Raw genomic sequence first — 16,974 nt, 5'->3', positions numbered from 1 at the left:
CAAAACCATTAATACATTATTAGTAACATTCAAAAAACTCTATCCATTAACCTATTAATATCACTCCATTAAATTACTTATCATGTTATTAGAATGAAACTAAATTTATTTGTTCAAAAATTCATGCATCTAAGATAAAATGAGAGGACATATCAATTAATTTAAAATATATATAAATTACGATTGCACTACAGAACAAGTCGAACACAAGTTTATCTTTTAAATTCAATTACTAAACTTTTATGCATTATAAGAAAATATATATTGAAGTAGTAATCAATGTGTACAAACTTATTTCAAAGAAAACAAGGTAGAGCACAAGATAGAGAACCTTCACAAAAGAAAATTAAATGGCTACGCACTATATAATAAAGAGGTGGAATTAGCCAAAAATCTAATAACAAAATAAAACTACACATCACCAGATTATTCATATTTTTTGAGTGAGGATCTACTTACTCCAAGAGTGAGTTTTTTAAACTTACTCCTCATCCTAGTCATCAATTCTATGGATATCTAATGGTTTAGATCTACTCACTAATTGAAATCATTGAATTTCCCTATAATTTATGGCTAAGATAGGAAGTAAGTATAAAAAACTTACTATTCGAGTAAGTGGATCTCTCCTCATGTTTTTTTTAGCCGTAAGTGCGCTTCATCTTCACCTTTCTTTCGTGAAGCTTATGGTAACATTTGTACACAATAACTTCGTTTAATTATGTTTTCGTATCATGATAATATTTTTAAATTTGGATAATAGAAATATTAAATATGTTAGTTAGTACTATGATTTTTTTATAACTTTTAATGTAAACTTAATCAAGTGACTCAACAAATGACTCACCGCTCTAACTAATAATTTATATGACTTACTGTTCTAACTAATAATTTATTGACTTAGTATCATGAGTAAGTAACCGGTCAGAATGTAACATTATTGAGAATGATATTTTTATTTTAGTATTTATTCCATTTTTATTTATTGTTTCAATATCTTTATTTTATAATGATTTAAAATTAATCTATTTTTCCATGATGTTTTAACAATTTATGTATGATAATTAAGAATAAAATTCAATTTTATTTTGATAATTAAAATGGAAAATAAAATAAAGCAACATATTTGATTAAATAAAATCTAAAACGAAATAAATGAATAAATTCAAATTTTGATGTTAAAAAATCATATATCACATGTGAGAGGAAAGAAAATCCATGAATATCCTCAAAGTTTAAATATTTTAAAAATTAATAAGCAAAAAATACCTAATTAAAGAATGAGTGGTAGAATGGCTATAGATGATTTATTAATTCTTTTTTAGATATTTCAGCCGCCTCTGGATAAATGTCATTTATATTGTATATGTTATAAATTTTGTTTAGATTTACTTAATATTATTAAGTAATAAGCATTTATTTTCAAAAGTAATTTAAATTTTTTATTATTAATTATCAGTTTTTCCAATCTGTGCCCAATGAGACATTTTAACTTACCCATAAAATGGAGGTTTCCTTTGAGAATCAACCCATTTATAACATTCATACACCAATAATGTAGTTCAGTGTACTACCGGAACTCAAGAAAATGAATTACACACCAAAAACATAGGTCAGGGTATGACTGAAACTTAGGAAAATGAATAATACTTTAGAACCATAGGTCGGGGTACCACTAGAACCTAGAAAAATAAAACACCGAGAACATAGGTCGAGATACTTCTAGAACATGAGAAAAGAAATAAACTCCAAGATCACACGTCAAGATATTGCTAAAACTTGGTTGAATACATGCCAAGGGTATAGGACACTTTAAACATAAACACATTAGTTACTAGGCAATGGAGAGTTTGATAATTATCACATTAGGCACAAGGACATTGTAAGCTAATTTTCTTATCATGTGAGGCCAAAGGACTACGAAAGCTTGAATTTTATCACATCAAGCACGAGGACCTGGAAAGAATAAATTTTAAACACAATAGGCACGATGACTTAGAATTCCATGTATGGGATTGGGACCCTAGTGGAGATAGGGACCTAGGTGGAGCAGGTTCTATCAATATCTCCCTAATTGTTGGAGAGGATGATCTCTTTTCATATGAGAATTTGTGTATCAGTATGGCATGTTTGCGACAATGTGGAGAAGGGTTATAATTGCTAGCGAATCCAAAAACGACATCGGTTGATTTTGATGTAAGCTATAACATAGACATTGGCTTAGATGCAAAGTGTAACAAGGACATTTCTAGAGATGTAAGGTGTGATATTGACATTGTCTCAAATGAAAAGGTGTAGCATGTGAAATTATTAATATTGAGACAAGGTTTGTAGTTGTACCATCGGTATACTCCTTAAGGAGGCTCAACTGTTCAGCTTGTCTGATTATTGGAGACAGTGGTTATTGGTCAACTTTTGTGTTAGGGTTTCCACTATGTCAAAAGGCTTCCTAACAATGAATGGCTAGGTTGTATGTTTGATTGGACAATGATAAGAGTTTGGAGAAGTTGCACTAAAAGTTTGGAGAATTAGGCTCTTGATGACTTCACCAAGTATACTTGGGAAGACTTGAGCTGATTGAGCAGCAAGCTCTCAAGTGGAGGAAATGGTGAAGAGAGTTAGGGATTGAACAAGTTTAAACTTGATATTCTCTAAGGTTGAGATTGTGTGTAGAATTCCTAAGGGGGAAGATATTCCTTCATTTCAAACCAGGTGAAGGTTGTTGAGGATGCTTGAAATATATTCTTGTAAGAATTCCTATATTGTCTAGTATTAGAATGGAGGAGAGAAACCAATATTGTATATTAGAATCATGTCCCTTATTATAACTTGCACTAATTAGAAGCATCAATTAGAAATAGTCCATGAGGCTTGAGTCCATGGTAGGAAGTTAGAGCTTGTAATCCTAATTACTAATAATATTTTTGTAGTCATTGAACACTCCCAAAGACATAAGCACAAATTGGTTGAACATCGTTAACAAATTATATTATCTTCATCTATTTATTTATTTTCCTTTATTTGATTTCTTATGGCCAATATTGTGCAAGAATGCTTTTGTTTCTATTGTACCAACAAATGTCTCTAGGCTCTTTCAGCAATACATATGTTTCATCATTTGAATTAGTCATTTAATGCGAGTTTAAACACACAATGTGCATCATATTTGGACGCGTAGTTGTTAGGTACATCAAATTGCATTCCAATTGCTTGGACAATATTGTATGACATATTTTTGTCCATATTTTCCACCTTCTTTTGACAACATAGTTCCAAGTACTATTGCATGTTTTATAGAATTTTAGTTCCACATATTGAATCTTTGCAAAGCCTCTCTTGCATATTTCATTTGACATAACTGCTCTCTAACTTACTCCAACTCCAAGGAAGAACCTCATTTTTTTCAATCTTAATTAGGTTTATGCTTTTCAATTGTCCTTTACAAACTATCTAGCCCTCTTCTTGGATTCTAACCTTGATAATTAGGCTTCATTCTGTCATCCACCTTCCCACTTATAGTGATAATTGATTAGTTAAGAAAATCAACTAATTTTTTTCTCAAGTTGAACATTTTCAAACCATTTTATAATATATATATATATAAACAAAATGGTAAAATTGTTGTTTAGTAAGAAGTTTTATTCAAATCTTAAAAATAGTTTATCCACTTACGAGAATTATATACATTTACCTTCCCAAACTCTACTTGTAAGAATAATGTTATATACTGAGTCATCCTTTTATATTTTGTTGTGCAATATGGGTCATCAATTCAGGAAGAAAATAATAGTGTGCAATTCATGCTTTGAAGAGTAAGACCTTTGTATTCCACCCTTTTACATTAGTCATGCTATGGAAGTAGAAGCACAAAAGGCTCGCTCACCCAGAAAAAATATTACTGACATATGAAGTGCACCATTGCAGTATCAAAATTATTGAGAAATTTTTTAGGAAAAATGCTCAAATATAATCATGGACACATCTCAAAAATGGTTAGTCTTTAACATTTGTTAAGGAACACGTTAGTACAAACGAGTGTTTGTAGACCGCATCAGGTGATGCGGCCATAATATCGCGGTTGCGGTAACCACCACAACCGCGTTACAATACAACTGCAATGTGATCTTAAATTACAATGATGCGACCACAACGAACCGCAACGCAACTGTATTTTTGCTGCATCAAACTCATCCATATAAAAAATATTTTTTACTCACAAATAATTCACATTGCAACGACCACAACCTGTATCGTAATGGCCCAATGACTACAATCACAGTAACCGTGACTGCAATTGAAAACACTCTAACAAACCAAAAAATATAATAACCTATGACAAATGATATTTGTGACAACTCAACCTTAGCACACCCAGAATTCTCATTAAAACAAAGAAACAATCCTGTTAAGTAGATTAATGAACTATTACCACAAAAAATATTATAGCTTAGGAATATCCTTGTATGGGACGATAAACTAAGATGATAGTACTTGTATAAATCTAGTGCAGCAGTCATATCATTAATCAATACATAAATACCATAGTTAACTAATAATTAGATACTATAATCTAACACATCCAACTTGAGTGCATTAGGTTTATGCAACTATTTCTCTCAACATAAAGCACAGATTACAGCCTAAGCAGAAGTTCTGTCACCCCCAAAACCAGACTGCAGATATCCAGTTTGGTGCAAATGGCTAATATCACCCCACACTTTCAAGGTCCATTTGTCATCATCATACAAGTGAAAAACATTGACTGACGTGTTGTGTATCTTCCCGGAAGGCCTACCATTCGGGCAGGCCCATTTGTAAAGTGACCTGATGAATCCTCCATGAGTGACAATCACTATTCGCTCACCTGCATTTATTACAGATAACATTAGCATATTAATCTGTAGGTGCCCTCCAGGGAGGTAACTTGCATGTCAAACAAAGGTACCCGGGCAAGTCAGGTGGCAAGACTTGGGCATTATTGGATATAGTAATTAAATTGCCAAACGAAATAAAATATCTTCGACCAAATCAATGATGAACTACGAGAAATCAGGTTTCCATGATGTATTGCGAGTTCGTGACTGGTGAATTTCACAGGTAAGCCTACCTTTATGTTTACTGCCAATTCTTAGCAATGCAGATGTGCAGCGATCATAAAGTTGAACAATACTTTCTCCACCACCCTGTAGAAAAGTTATATGCATCAATGCTACCTATATGCACTGACTAAGTCATTCATCATTATATAATTATATAATCCGAAAATACCATCTGTCACATAATGTCATACCCTTGTTTTCTCATTAATCAACAGACTTATTTTTTATAATCTCAGTCTCTTATAACCATAATTGAGGACATGATATAATCTTCAATATTTGCAAGAGATAAAGGGCAATTCCAAAATATAGGAGCAAAACTGCTGGACAACAATTTAGTTGCTATATAGAACAAGATTTAATAGATTCGGTGGTTCATGATTAACATGTCTAGAGTTCTCAAGATGGATGATGATCTAACCGATCTTAAAACGGACGTAGTTTTACATTCTCCAATCTAGAATATCTTATTTTACATTTCTACATGCTATGCTTGCACTTGCAGAGAGCCATAAGTGACACTCAACCAGTGTTGTTAAATAGCCGCCATGGCCTCACCATGGCAGATGGCTGTGACTTTTTTTAGCCAACCGCCATTAGCTATTTCAAAAAATCCGCCATATTGGCCTTGTCCGCCATTTACATGAAAGTGGCGCCATGGCAGAAAAGGCAGAAGTCAATATAAATGGGCTTTTCTAGGTAGGTTTGTTGAAATAAATAGCAGATTGGGTCGGGTTTTTAGGCCCAATTGCAGGTTATATCTATTTTTAGAAAAACTCTTCACCCAGTTGTTGTCTCTATAGTCTACGACTAGCTTCTGTCTCCAACGTTAGTATTGCCATTGTCGTCTACCATTGTTGGTCACCGGCTGCCATCACCTCCCTGTTGTCGTTTGCAGTCTCTTTGTTTTCCATTTTCTTTATTTTTCTTAACTTTTATATTATTTATTTTAAAACTAATACTCTGTTTTTTTATTAACTGCAATTCTGTTTTTTTAGTAAACTTTTAATTTTATTAAATTGTTATTCCTGTTACATATAATATATTTAGTTAAATGTATTCCCTGTTAGATTTTTTTCGAATGGCAGATTTTTTTTTTTTCCTGGACTGCAGTTTATATATATATATATATTACTTTTTTCTGAAATGCAGATTATGTTTTGTCGATTGTGTTATATTTTTCAATTTTTTTGTCAATTGATATTGTCCGTTATTTGGCCACAACGCCATCCATAATGCTATGATGGCGTTTTGGCATCCGCCATCGACAACACTGCACTCAACTTCCTATCAATTCTTTGAACATGTCTTTCTACTGCTGCTTCAAGCTCAACCTGCAGCCACATATACAGACTAGCATGGAGCCATCAGTGACACTCACCTCCAGAAAGTGTAAACGGTCAAGACTCAAGTTTTGATGAAGACAAGGTTTTATTAAAACTTGAAGATGACTCAACAATCAACATGCCAAAGACTCAAGTGGTGAAGTGATGACTTATTAGACCTAGGCTATAATTCTTTATTATCTTTTTAGAAGTCTAATATGCTTGTCATAGATATTGAGTCTATGTTAGGTAAACCTAGGTGTAAGTCTCACAAGACTTAATAAAGTAATAAATCCACTAAAATGAGACATCATCTAGTTCATTATATGTTCATGCATTAATCATACATGTTATATGTGCATATTTGACATAACATAATGGCTAAAACATGTATAGGTATCAAACATAACATATAAGTAGTTTAGCATTTAATCATGTAATAAAATACACTAGTTAATCAATTAACCCCATGGTTTAATCGATTAACGTGACTGTTTTTCTACTGTTTCAACTGCATAACTGAAAAACCGTTTTTGGAGGCAAAATCTATTTTGTATAAATACTGGCTAATTGCATAAACGACTAAGTGTGAAAGAGTGAAAAACACACATAAAAGATATAGATCATCATTGTTAGAATCTATTAGAGAGCATTGAATTAGAAGGAAGATTAGATCATCCTAAGGCTTTAAGTTTCTTATCCATATTGCATGTTCTTTGAAAAGGCTCTCTTGCATCATTCTTGTGTTTCTTGAAAAGAAAAGAGAAAGTTCTTTATTGATTGCATAATTTCAGAAACCTCATGCATGTACATTCATATTAGACTAGGAAGTCTTGTGAGTTCTTGCTTAGGTTTTAGGCTTTGGTCTTTATTGTAATATTCGAGTATTAAGTACTCATTCATAACTCAAAGCATTGTTAATTCAAGGATTGGGAAAATCCTACCTGCGGTTAGGTAAGGTGTTTTTCACAAAGACTTGGAGGTCTTGGAATAAAGGGCGATACCTTGGCTGGGGCCGAATCGCGTAAGAATAGTTTTCTTGGGAGGCGGTTTTCGGAAAGGTCAAACCAAGGGTGACGAAGTTCTTTGGGTTCCAAGAAAGGAGCGTTCGAGTCTTGTATTGGAAATGTGTATGTAACGTACATTGTGTTCTATAGTGAAGAAGGAAAATCTCCCAGATCAGAGGGGAGGACTAGATGTAGTTTTGCAATGGACAGCAAAACGAACTAGGATAAAATCCCTGCACAATCTTTTCTATCATTCTCTTTTATATTTCAAGATGTTTTAATGCGAGTTTGGAGTTGATTTTTTGCATGCTTATTCATTGCTACGTTCTTGTAAATAAAGTATATGTTGTATATTTGTTTGTGTGTTGGTTAATAACTACGCAAGCTGCTGTTTTGATCATTTTGTTTCTGTTACTGGTTAATCGATTATGAACAGTGCTTAATCGATTAACCGGACATTTTTCAGCAAGTGTGCAAAAACCCAGAAAGTAGAACTTGAGCTCCGCCACACCTATTCAACCCCCTTCTAGGTGTATTCTGCCACTGATATCTAACAAGTGGTATCAGAGCTAGTACGCCGTACTAGCTCAACCGCATCCGCGTGATCCAAGAGGGACTACACATGGGCTCTATTAACCCATTTGGCGGTATAGCGCATCCATTAACCACCCTCCCGTATTCAGTGGCGAAGGTTATGCCTATTGAAAGGTTCGCATGAGAATCTATATCGAGGCAGTTGACATGAACATTTGGGATTCCGTTGTCAATAGTCCATACATTCCACTTCATATGGTGGATGGTGAGCCTAAAGAAAAGCCTAAAGACTTATGGACGGATATTGAGAAAAGAAAGGTCCAACATGACCTTAAAGCCAAGAACATTATTACTTCAGCCTTATCTTATGACGAATTCTTCAGAGTCTCGCAGTGCCTTAATGCAAAAGAAATGTGGGACACTTTGCAAGTTACCTACGAAGGCACGAGTGAAGTTAAGCGTGCTAGACTAAATGCGCTTACGCATGAGTATGAGTTATTTCGCATGCTTCCTAATGAATCTATATGTGATATGCAAAAACGTTTTACTCATGTTGTAAATTATTTGGTCGCTCTTGATAAAACTTTTACTAATGCTGATTTGTCTAACAAAGTTTTGCGTTGTCTTGATAGGAAATGGATATCAAAGTTAACCGCGATAATGGAGTCAAAGAACTTAGACAACATGCCATTAGCTACTCTGTTTGGGAAACTCCAAGAACATGAAATGAAGTTAGGGCGCTTGACAATGAATGAAGAGTCAAACAAGAACAGAATCACACTCAAGGCTACAAGACTTCAAGAAGATGAAGAAAGTGAAGATTCCAGTTCAGATTCTGATTCCGATGAAGACTTGACTCTCCTATTTGAAAAATTGAAGAAGTATCTCAAGAACTATTCATAACCTTAATTTAGCATGATTGATGATTCTTGGTGCCTAATTGAATTTGTTTCACATGGTTTAGTGTTTTAGACTAGCTTCACTTGCTATGAGTGTGGAAAATCAGGCCACATGAAGCAGTAGTGTCCAAGCCACCTCAAGAAAGTCGAGAACAAAAAGAGCAAATCTCGAATGTCCAAGTCAAAAGGAGCATACATTGTTTGGGACAATTCTAAGAAAGATTCGACTTCAAGTTCATCCGATGAGGAGAAAAATTCCAAGGTATGCCTAATAGCACAAGTGCATGAGAAGTGCGCATCTAGTGATGAAGATGATTCTATTGAGATACATTCCTATATTTCATCATGCTCTAATGACTCTCCTCCATACGATGAATTATATGCAGCTTTTGTGGAAATGCATGAGGAATTAAAGAAAATTACTAAAATAAATATAGATAGAAAAAGAGTAATTTCCTTACATGAAAAGAAACTAATTGAAATGCAAAAGGAATTAGATGAGCTTAAACTTGAAAATGAAACTCTTGATCTTATCAATGCATGTGCCTCATGTGATTGCTCTACTTCTAAATTATGTCAACCCACTATATGTGATACTTGTGAGAGTTTAAATGCTGAAAATTCTGTTTTGAAACAAAAGCTTTCAAAGCTCACATATAGTCAAGAAAACCTNAACACATTGCTTGCTAATACAAGAAACGTTGGTAACCGATCTGGAATTGAATATAAACCTGAACCTAAGAAAAGACCATATAGAAATCTAGTAGTTCATATGCATAAGAAGTCAAATAATAACATGCCTACTTGTTTCTATTGTGGTACACATGGTCACACATGCACTACATGTTTTATTAGAAAATTTGGTGTGCCAAGTGACATATGTTTGGGTAAACTCCCTTAGTTACTAACAAGAAGGGACCAATGACTTGGGTACCCGAAAGAGACAACTAAATTGTGTTTGCAGGTGTGCCAAAGGATATTTGAGCATCAAGGGATAAATCAACAAAAGATGTTCTACGCACAAGGTTGGTGAGTAGATCAAGGCTATTAAGAAAAAAAGTTATTGAGAAAGGTTGTTAAATGAGCTTTGCTACCTACCAATAGTACTTCTCTAAGTAATAAAGGGGGAGAAGATGAAGGGAAGAACAATGAAAAAGGGAGCAGCGCACTTTGAATGTCAAATACACAACATTAATCATATCATCAAACTTTTCATCAAACAAGTGGCAATCTTGACCTATCACCAATGGGTAAAATTTTTGCACAATCTTTTCTATCATTTTCTCTTTTATATTTCAAGATGTTTTAATACGAGTTTGGAGTTGATTTTATGCATGTTTATTCATTGCTACGTTCTTATTAATCTTGCATAAAAGTATATGTTGTATATTTGTTTGTGTGTTGGTTAATAACTGTGCAAGTTGTTGTTCTGATCATTCTGTTTCTGTTACTGGTTAATTGATTATGAATAGTGCTTAATCGATTAACTGGGCATTTTTTCAGCAAGTGTGCAAAAACTCAAAAAGTAGAACTTGAGCTCCACCACACCTATTCAACCCCCCTTCTAGGTGTATTCTGCCATTGATATTTAACACCTCCCTATAATTTCTCGGGTCACGTCCCACTGAACCTGCAGAATTTTCTATTTGCAAGTAGCCTAATCAAAACTGATACTCTTCAGGTTTTACATGATTGTTATCACTTATTATGAAAGGATTCTATGCTAGCATTATGGCTTCCATAATACTTACTGGGAGTTCTTGATCTTCATTCTTAGATATCAAAGCCTTGTAGGCCATCGGATTAGTCTTTGCTGCTTCACGAGAAACAAGGCCTTGAAGATCCCCTAGGTGTCTCTCACGTAGATCGTAATCCTTGATAACCTGGATTTTCAATCAAAGATGAATATTGTTAGGAAACAGAGACTGAGTGCAACACCAATCTTATAAACCAGAGTAGAATTTTAACAAAATTGTATTCATAATTTACATAAATTTTAAATCAACTGTGTAGAGAAGAAAGGTAAAATGCCACAATCCCAGAAAAGATATGCTCATAATTTTCTAAAAGATGTTGTCCCAACTACTTTTATCAATGTAAGAATTAAGTCAACCTTTTGTTGCTACCAAAGAAAAAATAAAAATCAACCACCTTCAATTCATAATTAAAAAGAAAGTAAGATTACTAGACCGTAGTCGATTTGCAGTCTAGGAAATTATAAAAGGTGAGATTGTCAGAATACCAATTAACTAAAGTAGCCAAAATACTTCAACCAATAATCATGTTAAAATGGACGTCATGATTAGGCTATTATCTTATGACAATTGAATAGATAAAATGAAATATGAAGAAAATTGGATTTAGCTTCAAACCTCTAGCCCTCCACATCTGGAAGCAATTGTCTGTGCTGTCTCAAAAGCTCTATGCAAGTCAGATGAATATATAGCAGAGATCTTAGGTTCCTTGGAGAGTCTATCAGCCACCTCCATAATAAAACTTGCAGGAATTAGTGTCACGAAAACATAAAAATGTGGCTCAGTGCACGAGGCTCCTACTTAGTGGGATTCGGGTAAGGTAGATGTATACAGCCTTACCCCAGCAAGCGGAGAGGTTGCTTTCAAGATTTGAACTTATAACCTCATGGTCACTAAGCAACAAACTAATCGTTGCACCGAGCTCACGAATGGTTTTTATATGGAAATGAGAGAAGGCAAAAACACAACTTACTGAAGCTGCTTGCTGTCTTCCTGCTTCATTTAACTCAACATCCAGATGTCCCTGTGTACATATACAAGCATGAGCGAAATTCAAAAATAATCAAGGGAAGAAAGCTTGAAAGGAACCACAAATATAAGCATGAATGCCGAGAAAAATATATTATTCATTGCAAACACAGGTGGTAGATATTCATATTTCTGTTAAAGGAGGGGGATAATTAGTTAGAGTTAGAAAGCATCTTGACATTAGCATGCAAGAGAATGATAAACAAACAATATTAATGACCCTTTTCAAGGCTTGACATTTGAAAAGTACAAATAGCTTTTGGCACAGGGATGGAAATTATAGAACAGAAAAGTATGTGCTAATAGATTACAGATAATGATGGCCTTTTGACTCTTTCAATTTGAAGTATACTTTTACCATGTATGCCAGACAGACCTAAATGGATTAGTTGTGCCAGTGGCAGAGCCATACATGAACTAATGTGGGAAGAGGTCACAATTGACTTCTTCAATCTTTTTGTGAAATGGTACACCTATGGCATCTTATTGGTTGGAATAATGGATATTTCACTGTTACTTTAAATACTAAAAACCTACTTAAACTGCACAAGAAAAAAGCAATGCAAGCTCAAATTTGGGTTTGAAGCATGAAATATATACTGCAGTTCGAGAAGGAAGAGCACTCTAAATCATCAAAACTCAACAAGGTACAAATATTCAAAACATGTTTATTTACAAAAAAGAATATTAGCTATTTTATTGAGAATCTACCATTTTTAGTTTTAATTTTCTTAAAATAAAAAATGCAAACTAAGGATATTACAATTTCATTTTATTTTTGAATAGGTTATTGATCATCATTAATAAAAAATAGTTTAGGACAACAATCTGGATCATGTAAAACTTAAGCTATTTTATGATCATGTAAAACTTAATCTAGTCAAATACAAAACAAAAGATAACCTTAAGGTACTAGGGGTTTTAACCCTTTGAAACGAAAGGCCCCAAAAAGTGAACACTTCATTCAAGAAAGAAGTTCACATTAGAAAAAGAATAAACAGAAAAAATGTCACTATTTTGCATTAGTTTGCCATGAGTTAAGTTATCAACCATAATATTCTCAGTACAAATAAAAGATTCAAATGGTCAAGTTATAAAACCCTTCCAAAGACCGCTAATTAAAAAATGGTAGCCAATGAAGAGACCGGGGAGTCCGGGGAGAGTATATGTACACAGCCTTATCTTCACAAGTTAAGAGGCCATTTCCAAGATTTGAATCCATGACCTCTTCAGGTCACAAGGCAAGCAACTTTATCGTTGCGTCAAGATTAGTAAGCTTTTAATATTCTGACTATCTTTTGGCTAGGCTTTTTGAGTATTTTATATTTCTCAATAAGGTGCTAAAGGCAGGCCTTGACAGAACGAGAAAGATGTGCTTAAGGCATCAATCTCATGCACGGTGCACCTCACTGAAGGCAACACCATACCTTAGCAGCTTAGGCCCGGCTTTGGCGCCTTTGACTGCAGAGGTACAAATTTGTTCAAAGCAACAATAAAATGATGGTTATTGTAAAGTATATGCTGTTTTTGCAATCGCAGTCACTGTTAAAAGACATTTACCCATTCAGCCATTCCATTTCACAAAAAATATCAAATACTTTTTCCAATCAATTCTAACATACCAAACAAAGAAATAGAATTGAGTCGTCATTCCAATCCTATCGATACCATACCAAACAAAGAACTGTATGAACACTCCACCCCAATCTCAATCCTATTCCCATTCTCATAATCATATTCCATCAGAGACTGTTCCACCCAACTACCTGAACATGGAAATACACTTTCACTAGTAAAGTAACATTTCGGAATAATTTTCAATAGCATCTGAATTATCATTATAAATATCGCATATTGCAGACAATTGCAGGAAAATACAACCACATTTGGGTTGCGGGAAAAAAATCAAAAACTGCAATCTCGTGCCATCAATTGCAATCACAATCCACCATTTAAAACATTATGCTAAACAATTTAAGATTGGCATGGTCTCCAATACATAAAGGCATAAACAGATTCAACTTCAACCAATTTTCCTATTCAAAACAAATACAAGATTCAACCAAAACAATTTCATATAGTGAAAAGTGAGTAAGTACCTGAATTCTACCATCTGCATTCCACGCTGTTTCACCATGACGCACCACAACAATCTCAGCATATTCTAGATAAGGATAACTATCACTAAAATCATTTCCACAATTAGTTCAACAATGCCAAAGAAAAATCAAAACTTGCAATGGCCATGTTGGATAAAAACAAAATCATTTCAATTCCCATGTTCCAATTTTCCCATATATGATAACAACCATAAAAAGTGACAAATTGAGAGAGAAAAAGAAAGGGAAGAACCTGAGAAGAGAATCATGGTTGATGGAAGATTGGGCCATTATGAAAGAATGAGTGGAGTGAGAATTTAGAGTGAAAGTGGTTGGTAGTGCTTTTGTTACACCAACGAAGCGCAAAGAAGAAGAAGAGGGAGATAATAATAGCAGAAGATGAGAGGTAAAAGAATGAAATGGTTTGTAAATGTTGTTGCTATTGTTAAGTTTCACACTCATCAATATGTGGTTCATTTTCTCTTACATTCTCTTTTTTGGTTCTCTAATAAAACATCTACATGTTACAAAATAATCTGACATCATTAAACTATGAGAATATTATATCACGTATTTTATGTATTACTTTTAGAGTGTAAAATGTATATATTGACAGTGTAAAAATTTATACTCATACACTTCATTATCCACCATTTATTTAGATTACCTTTTCTAAAAAATCAACAATAATTAAAAATCAATAATGAATTATGTAATAACAGTGTATAAAATTCATACACTGCATACATTATTTTCTCTTACTTTCTTTTATATACGTGAACTAAAGTTACTATATGATGATATGCTGGCAGATTATATAAAAAATGACAAAAAAGAAAATTCATAAATCGATAGTGTAAGAGTTTTATTCATTATGATATCATAATCTAATTGTTTATATTTTCAGTCATACTTAACCATCCAAAAAGTAAGACAAATGAATAATAAATAAATTAATAATTGTTATAAATCTTTACATTAAAATTCATAAATATTATGCTCATAAAAATATTAAATTATTGATACATAAGTTATTTTCTCATAATCTATACTTGATGTATTATTATAGTGTAATATATATTATAATGCATTATTATTTTTATTTAAAATTTAGTAATGATCAAATATTAATAGTAGGTGATAAATAATATTGTAAAAAAATTACATTGTTAATACATATATTTTTTCATCTTCTTATTATTTTGAGTTTAATATTTATGTTCTATTAAGATAAATTTTTTAGACATTTGGTAAATCTTTCAAGGTGTATTAATTTTATTAAACAATCATTGATAATTAACACATGATTAATAGATAATATTTTTTGGCACTATCAACAGTATTCTTTACCTTTTTTGATAAGAAATTAATTATTTTTAAAATTTGTAATTATCTTTTACAATAAGTGTCGTTCCTAATATTCAAAGTGATAGATAATATAGTTACCATTGAAAAAATTTATATGACTATATAGATATTAAACACTATTATTTTACTCCCCTTGTAAGATGTACAGAAATATTTCAAAGAAAAGTCTTGAAACTAATAGTACTGTTGCAAGCAACAAATATTTATATATCAATGTTTTGATGTATAATGTTTGATTAGAAAATGTCACAAGCAACAAATGCTAAAAGCCTAAAACATTAACTTTTTGAAATCAGAGTTTTGAAATTAATTTAATTTTTGAATATTTATATAGTCAATTTATCATATACCATTTATTTGTATTATTTTTAAAAAATTTATAATAATCAAATATAAATAATAAATAATACAATAACAATATATGAAACTCAAACATTATCAATATTATTACATACATTTTTTCTCTTATTTATATATATATATAAAGCTAATAGCTAATAAATGATTTGGTGATGAGCTTTCTTTCTACTTAAGTTATGTTTTCTTGAAAAAAAGTAGTATGTTTTTTTATAAGAGTTTGATTTATAGGAGTCACTTATTAGGAAGAAATTACGCATCCTAAAATAAATAATTTAGTTTCTGACTTATAATGTAAGAAAATATATTTTGTAGTACAAAAAAATATTTTTATATAAACATGAAGGGTAAAACCCCACTATACAAAAAGGAAATGAAAGGTCAATAATATCATATATGAGCAATCTGTCATATTTAGGAATGAGTATGATTTGACGTTACATGTTTATCTGTTTTTGGCTCAATCATGACCAGATTCAAATAGGATCATGTCACATTGGATCTAGGGTCAGATCAGGGACAAACATGAACAATGACATCTCTTTGGTCAAAATTATTATTGTCAATAATATATATACATATATTATTTCATACGTCAAATTATATACTAAAATATAGATAAGACTTTATCTAAAAGATGTATGTATTATATTTAACCAGGTTCAAGTTCAAAGGCTGACCCAACCACATTTGGGGTCAGATTATCTTTAGGTCAGGTCAGTTTCTAAAAAAATGACTCTACCAATATTTAAGATTAAATAAGGGATAAGTCTTATCCAACCCATGCTCACCTCTTCTCAAACTTCATATGAGGTTGATGTACCAAATGGATACCCCACAAGCACATCATGAGTAGTGACTGCCAGCCAATTTGCCACTACAGCTATGAGAAACCTGTTACCCTCACAATCCAATCTATCCTGGGGTATCAACGATCAATTGACGAAATAAACACAATAAAAGGATGGAATAGCTAATAAGGTTAATGCAAGCGCGGAAGCACTCTCCACCCAAATCTTATCCACATTTCTATCCCAAGTCAACTATATAGCTTATAAAGAGCCCACAATTTAGCCAATAAAACTGAACCTGTGACTAATATTGCAACTGCAACAAAATACAAAGACCCAAGAACTAGTCTTGTCGGCAAGGAGTTCCATTAACACCACTGACCACTGTTTTAAATTCAGTGACTATTACATTCATAATTGTGGTTATGGTAATTATAGTTATTGTGACCGTTACGATAGAATGGCGGTTGTTGCAGTATAATTAATTTATAATTAAAAAGTATTTTTGCATCGAATGCGATCTTAAGTGGTTTGATATGGCCAATGCGGTTACAACATAAAGTAACCGCATCATTATGATACAATGTCACACCATAATTATGTTATGATATGTTTAAAGATGATAATGAAAACCAAATTCGTAAGTAGCTGTTCGAACCCAACCCAAATGTAATGAGGAAAACCCGATGTGATTGAGTTCGGGTTCAGGTTTAAT

At 32.7% G+C, this 16,974-nt stretch overlaps 1 protein-coding gene across 1 annotated transcript; it reads right to left on the bottom strand.

Moving 5' to 3' along the window:
- Positions 1–4,474: 4,474 nt before the first annotated feature.
- On the bottom strand, positions 4,475–14,241 carry LOC109340145 (phosphoglycerate mutase-like protein 4). Its single transcript, XM_019577728.1, has 7 exons — positions 13,997–14,241; positions 13,744–13,828; positions 11,589–11,639; positions 11,234–11,344; positions 10,613–10,744; positions 5,105–5,180; positions 4,475–4,861 (listed from the first exon to the last, which is right to left on the bottom strand). The coding sequence occupies exons 1-7, from the start codon at positions 14,218–14,220 to the stop codon at positions 4,638–4,640; spliced, it is 903 nt and encodes a 300-aa protein (XP_019433273.1). The 5' UTR covers positions 14,221–14,241; the 3' UTR covers positions 4,475–4,637.
- Positions 14,242–16,974: the final 2,733 nt, after the last annotated feature.

This window comes from Lupinus angustifolius, unplaced genomic scaffold (assembly GCF_001865875.1).
Source record: "Lupinus angustifolius cultivar Tanjil unplaced genomic scaffold, LupAngTanjil_v1.0 Scaffold_144_58, whole genome shotgun sequence".
Lineage (NCBI taxonomy): Eukaryota > Viridiplantae > Streptophyta > Magnoliopsida > Fabales > Fabaceae > Lupinus > Lupinus angustifolius.
Note: the sequence above shows the minus strand (reverse complement) of the source record. Positions and strands in the feature narration are given on the sequence as shown.